The sequence below is a fragment of the Dermacentor albipictus genome, chromosome 5 (genome assembly GCF_038994185.2).
Source record: "Dermacentor albipictus isolate Rhodes 1998 colony chromosome 5, USDA_Dalb.pri_finalv2, whole genome shotgun sequence".
Lineage (NCBI taxonomy): Eukaryota > Metazoa > Arthropoda > Arachnida > Ixodida > Ixodidae > Dermacentor > Dermacentor albipictus.
The window spans coordinates 75500401-75507500 of record NC_091825.1 but is presented as its reverse complement, the minus strand read 5'-3'; the positions used below and the strand labels follow the sequence as shown (position 1 = coordinate 75507500).

General features: G+C 41.3%; 1 protein-coding gene across 1 annotated transcript in view; it reads right to left on the bottom strand.

Moving 5' to 3' along the window:
• LOC135899752 (ATP-binding cassette sub-family C member 3-like) overlaps positions 1 to 7100 on the bottom strand; it is a 95626-nt gene that overhangs the window by 975 nt on the left and 87551 nt on the right. Inside the window, exons 23-26 of the mRNA XM_065429083.2 lie at positions 6580 to 6774; positions 5356 to 5514; positions 4194 to 4360; positions 1646 to 1840 (exon numbers count right to left, since the gene is read on the bottom strand). Coding sequence (XP_065285155.1) covers positions 1646 to 1840; positions 4194 to 4360; positions 5356 to 5514; positions 6580 to 6774 — 716 coding nt within the window. The remainder of the gene's footprint in view (positions 1 to 1645; positions 1841 to 4193; positions 4361 to 5355; positions 5515 to 6579; positions 6775 to 7100) is intronic.

Sequence of the window (7100 nt, the reverse complement as noted above, 5' to 3'; positions counted from 1 at the left end):
TTTACATATCAGTATAGGGCGAGCATGCAATGATCGAGATTGCTATCACGTCATGCATTGGCATCTGCTAACGGCGTGCGAGGCACACACTTCAACGCTTAACTTTGGGGTGCCAGGATTAATGGGGCCAGAATTAGTTACCCTGCTGAAATCAGCCCCTTCAACTTGCAATAATCGGGCAACGGTTAGATTCCTTGGTTGACGGGCTTCAAGTTTTGCATTGGGATCAATTGTCTGGTCTCCTAGTTTACAGGAAGTTACCCGCTTTGCATATATATTTCTCAATTTATTACCTCGAGTTACTATTACCTGCGATGAAAGCAATCCAGTAGAAATTGTTTACATATCGTGTATATTGCTTCTTGAAGAGTTGTTGAACGAATTTTTTTTTTGAAAATTCTAATATACGCAGCGCAGGGACGCGATCCTCTATGTGTTGCGATTATCACATGTTGCTTTAGAACCCGTGTACTGACACTCTTTAAAGAGCCGTTTTAGCGTCAGCAGCACAATTTCTGTCTGCAAACTAAAAAGAGACCTTAGTTTTGGTGCTGCCATATTCAGTGAACGGGAATCCGCATTACTGGACACAGGTTAGCAGTGCAAAGATATTGCGTTTTTGGACACTGTTGTCACTTATCTGGTGAAATGGAACGCCAGTATGGTCACGGCTTTGTTAATATACCGGCTAACTAAATGCCAAAACAATAAAACGTAGAAATACCTAGTGAATTTCAGGCTCGTTTTAAGTGCATTTCTCTAGGATTGCGAAATCGCGGCCATGTCTCGAAAATAGCTGCCATACAAGACGAACAAAGTCTTATACCCAGCGAGTGGGTTTCTTTTTTTTTTACAATGCAAAGCCGGTGTTATCACAAATCACCCACGGCAGATAGCGAAATCTTTATGCTTAAGGTAGGTTATTCGACAACTGGACAGTCGTTCCATAAAAAAAATCGAAATGCTTAATTGAATAATTATCAAACTTCACTAAGTTTCCGCCTATTATCTTGAGCATATATTGCGTTTTACGAAATGCAACCGGTGAGTGCACTTAGACCAACCTCTATGAGCGATATCAGTTTCGGGATATTCAGCGACATTATATGCGCCAAATACCGGGGTGCGCCACCTACTTTGACAGGTCAATGTACGAAATGGCGTTTTGTTTAGAAAGTGCGCAACACTGCATTTCAGCTTATCCTTGATGGTGCTTATCTCAAAACCAGTGCCTCATAACGCTTGGCATGCGTATATGTCATGCAATATCGGTGGGTAAGTCCCAAGTCGCGCCATAAGGTCATTAGTTCAAAATATCATGAGGAACTTTTTATCAACCTCTTCTGCATCCAGATTCACAGCGTACATATTGCCCGCCTCTCCGAACAATAGAGTTCAGAGATTAGATGCGCGCTATCTTCCGTAGGCAATCTTGAAAATTATTTATAGTCTGGTTATGCTCAGAAAGAATCTACCTAATGAACCGCGCAGTAACTTTGTACCGGTGGTTGTTTCACATTATTCTGATATTGCAAATACTGTTGCATTCCTGTATTGTAAATCACAAGAACTGCTGTTTAACAAATGCGAATAGCTGTTTCTGGCAACCAAGCTACTTGTTTTTTTTTTATTTAGGAATACAAACCTGTCGTAATCCAGTATGGTATCGATGCGATGCGCAACTGTAATAACTGCGCAATGAGCGAAGCTCTCTCGTAGTGTTGCCTGCACCCTACGATCCGTCTCCGGGTCCATTTGGGATGTGGCCTCGTCGAGAACAAGAATTTTGGTCCCTCTAAGCAGTGCGCGGGCCAGTGACACCAGTTGACGTTGGCCGACACTGCCGAAAGTCACATTCTCGATGTCACATAAAAGAACATAAGCATGGTTTCCCACTGAACTTTAAAGAGCACCAAGAATCTCATGAAAGTATTTCAATTACGGATAGTCTCCCTCAATACTTTCAGTTACTGCGTCACTGAGCCTCCTTGCTTTTTAGGAAAACTACGGTAAAAATACGAGAAACGATATAATATTTCATTTATTTTATTTCCAGTCACAATAGATATTCGTGAATGAATTTAGTAGGCTAAATTTACAGCACTGATGGTTGCGCAAATGTTCTTTTTTGTGAAGTCACAACTATATAATGCAGGGCAGCTACCCGCTGTTTCAGTTCTCGACGCATTCGAATGCGACCGAAATTGTGTCATCTTGTTTTTGGGCACACGTGCCTCAATGATCGCACTGTAAAATCAGCTGCTTGCATAAATAACAACTAGTTGCTTTTTTATTCCCAGTTTCCAGTAGTTAACAATATGCATACGTGTGCTGGACGTACGTTGACGTTAAAAGCGCTCCTCCACATTCAACGAGAACGCCAGTTGCCTCATGAAACCACAACACACGCGTAATAGGTAATCTTAGCATATAGGGAATGTGGGCGACGTCAATGAAATATATCTTGTTTTCAAAGGAACTTTGAAATATGGGTCACATCTAGTGTGACGTCAATGGTTCTGGGAGTGTGGACGCCTTCCATGACTCACTGAATACGGATAACAGGTGCACATCTTGGGACGCTCTCAAAAACGTTCCCGGCAGTAGCTTCCACAATAAGATTATACTGGTGAAGGTAGCGTCGTTCACTCGAGGGTTAAAAGAAGAACGACAATATTAGAGCAGGGAGATTACATTTCTTATTCGTCATTCCTTACGTCAACTCAATATCAAGCGCCGTAAAGCACACACAAAAATCTATTGCGAAGTTTCAAAGCAAAAATAATTGTTTACCGTCGTACTTTTTTTACAAACCAGGACCCGTATTCAGAAAAAAATTATGAGCCATTCGACTCTTTTGAGGTGGTTGATCAACGAAGCTGTATGAGCAAATGATGATCATAGCTTTTGTTCACGGACAACAAATATGCATGGAACCCTAGCCATATAAAGCAACGCTGTAAGGCATTCTCACGGTACGACTGTTCCTGCCAGACAATCACAATGTGGTACCAATGCTCAGTGAATCTAGTAAGACACTGAAAAACAATGGCTACTAGTAAAATATATGGGGATTCGGACACATATTTGTTCCAAGGAGGGGCATGCACAATGACGCCCTAATTCATTACCTGATCTCATTGCTGTGACTGCAGCAGTTGCCACTCGCAATTTCAGCGGTACGACACGCGCGTTCCACCGTTATGTATTTTATCAGCAAATGCATCACACCTATCCTCATTGCTTAAAATGGACAGGACATTTCGCTCTGTTTTGTGACGTCGGGATAATGTCGATGACGCCTAAGTGGTTTTTCAAGACTATCTTTAGCACGCAATTAAATTAACCTATGTTACACCACTTTCATGCTTGCTAAGTGTCAGCTGTCTTCGTGCGAGAAGCGTGTGGCACTGTTTTAATCACTCCTTTAAGGGCTCTAGTATTCCTTTAGGCACACAACTACAGGAACAGCACGCGCCCTTGTAGGTAAAAAGGCAGGGCGCGAATGGCACTAAAGAAACTGAAGGCGCCTATTAGTATTGAACTGATAGATATAGTTCACTGTCGGGAGATAGAACTCGAAGCTTACACAAGAGTCACTTCACTTTTCGTGTTCCAAGAAAAGAACGCAGGATTGAGGACATTTACAGCAGAATCGAATCATCCTGAAAGTTATATAATCGCAAGTTTTCGCTGATAATTGCATGCAGAGAGCTCCCTCACTCCTCATCTTCAATCACGTTGTCTGGTGGCTTTCTTTCTTTTCTTGCTAGGTGCAATAAAGCTCACTTTGCAGATATGAAGAAAATATTTAAAACTAATGTGGTACTTGCAAAAGTAAGCATGAATCAGCCTGTCGTGTTGGTACTAGGCTGTACTTGTGAAGCGTGAAATTACCTGCAATTATGGGTCGGAAGTCCAGGCCCACTTTGAAGTGCTGGCACCTCAGTTGCATAAATGCAGTAAAATCAAGAAGGCAGAAATATTCTACTGCAACATACTATATCCATTACAGTGCATCTTGCCAGCAAGAGTCTGTACATGCTTTATTCCATCTTAGTTTAATGTGGTCTCCGTATTTGAGAAGATTTTGTTTGATAGGCTGAAAGGTGAATTTGCTTTCAAGGTTCAGTGCTGCTATACATGTCGGCATGCCCTCATTGTTGCAGTATAGTGAAGTGCACAATACCTACCTCAATTTATCACCCTTTTCACCTATGACCAAAGAGAGGCCACTGACGCTTTTTTCGACAAATGTACTCAAGTCGACGCGTTGAAGAACTGTCCATATCTCTCCATCTGACCTGCAGCATTCGGGGTCCAAATTTTCGCGCAGCGATCCGGACCACAGCGATGGGTCCTGTATCGAGCAGCAAAAGTGTGTTTTAAGGAAATTTTATATAGCTGTAATCAGCTCGGATGCAGGCGGTGGCCCATTACCACTTTCTGCACTGATTACAAAAAATAACATGCATCTCGTACACCTTGACTGAAACAACAAATTTCTAGTAATAAGAACAAGGAGTGCTAGAAATTGAGACACAGCATCTTTGTTGATTACAACAAACAGGCCAACAAACAGGGCACCTGAATTTGCTTTTATATAAAATTGTGAAATATCACAAGTAATGAAAATATTAGTAGACGAATAAGCAACTTGCTGCAGGGGGGGGGGGGGGAACCCACATTTTACGCATAACGTGCTTCTCATAACAATTGAGCTATCATAATGGTTGTTCCGCAGTCCACTTGTATGCTTGTGTATATGTACAACAGCTTGCCCTGGCAGCGTTAGCCAAGCCAAATCAGCGCTGTGACGTTGGATGTTGAGCAACTCCTGAGCCACGGACATCGCGTAGAACGTGAACTTTAGCACCAGACAGCGGGCGAGATAGCTTTAGATATTTCTTTCATCAATGTAGAGGGCTTCGTCATTTGTTTTTTCAAATATCATCAAATGCAAGCGTACGTCCAAGTTGAACTCAGCGCTCCGGACGCAGTGCCACCGAGTGAATGCACCACGAAAAAATGCTGTACTTCTATGACTGTTCGCTCTTTTTCTGTCCGAGAGTAACAGCAAAAATAGTATGTCAAGGAACTTCAATAAAAAAATACGTCAGAAAAAAAATACGTCAAGAAACCTTCAATAGATCCTTTGCCGCTTTCACTCTCGTCAAGTGCTTCAATCATGCTTTTACAGTAAGTGCTTCCGGGGTAGTTTCAGAAAACATCGGGACACGAAAATAACCTGAATCACGAACATTATATTTATAGGGCGACCAATTTTTTTTAACGTAAACCCGGTGGGCTGCAAAAGAAATCCTACAGTAAATAGAAGTAAACAGTTTTACCTACTTGGTGAATGACGCTGATTGCAGAGCGAAGTGTCTTCAGCGGCACGCAAGTAATGTCAATTCCATCAATGGTTACAGTGCCTGATGTGCATGGAATCATACGCAACAACGCGAGTATAATGGAAGACTTTCCTGCACCGGTTCTGCCCACGATAGCTACCTGAAATTCAAACCAATGCAGAGATGTCACAATAACATAGCACCACGTCTTATACGAAATACACCAACCGCTACATTAGGCGCATCACGAAATATGTAATTGGAAGTACAGAACGAAATGAATAGATATAAGAGCCTCATTTATTGAAGCATTTTATTTGATAAAATAAGGCCGAAGCATGTTTGATGCGTTCATTATTTAAGAACCATACGAACTAAATTTGTTATGACTCTTGAGCACTATGTAGTTTTAAGGCATTTACAACCGTCTTCGACGTGCTTCAATTACCTTAGTATTTTTGTTACTGTGTTCTGTGTTCTATGGTTTGCAATTCAATCGAATTCTATGGCTCGCGCAAGAGCGACGCGGTCTTCCCCCGTATGCAATAAAGAAAACATCACAATATACGTTTATGCCCGTGGACGTTAAAAGAATTTGCCCTAATATTCAGTGCGCTCTACAGTTATTTGATACTATCTTCTATGAGCTAGGGATGAAACATTTAATAAAAAATAATATTGTTAGAGTTCGTGTTCTATATTTGTTTTTATCGCTTCTTTGACCCATAACGGAAGCTGTCTGCAGCTGTTCGAAAATACGATTTTACGCTTTAAAACACAAGCTAAAGAGTCACCGTTGCATAGGAACCAGTGCGTGTCCTCTTGAAGCCTCTTTTGCAAAAGCGAGAGGAAATCATTTGGTTCTCGAAAAGACCAAAAGGACCACACCTGAAAATAAAGCTCATACATTGTTTTTTTTTTCAATGTTTCAAGTCGCATTTCTGTTTAGTAAAGCAGAGTTTCGCTAACTAATTTCTGCAGATACATTTTTTTCTAGAATCGCCCATGAAGAGTAGGCTGCTCAAATCCAGCAGAGTTGGCGATTACTCGACAAATTTCAGAACGAAACTGCAGAGAGAAATGTGTGTCTCCAAATTGTTGCATTCTTTTTAAAACTGTCGGCGAGTTTTCGGGAGACAAAGAAACTTGCGCCACTTCAGAACACGAACAGCGTTTATATTAAAGAAATTGAATAAGAATTCGAGCACACATAAATAAAAACTACCTTCTCTCCGGGCTGGACACTGAATGAAATATCCTTTATGGCATCTTCGGTTGTGCCTGGTCGGTACGAAGCGTTGTAATGATGAAACTCCACTGCACCATGGCAAGGCCAACGCTCAAAATTTGTCTTGATGAAGACTCCGCCACACCCGAAATCTTTGTCCCCATTCAAACAGTTGTCATTAGATGCCATTGCCTGCGAATGTAAACGGGCGCAAATGGTTTTATTCTTGAGCTCCAGATTTATTGCAAATATGTGTGGACTATGGAGAGTTGTGCACTAGTTCCAGGGACCTAACACTGCATATCAGCCAAACACAATGTACACAATATAAAATTTATTGAATTACTCTATTTCTAAAACGCTTAAAGTGAAATTGACCGTATTTAGCACAACCAGATGATCTTAACTGTTATCATCATCGTGAAGGATCCTTCAAAGCTGCTTGTTTCGGCTTAAGAGTAGGGACTGAAAACTATAAATGCTCACGGGAAATAAAAAAAAACATGTTTTAGCATTTG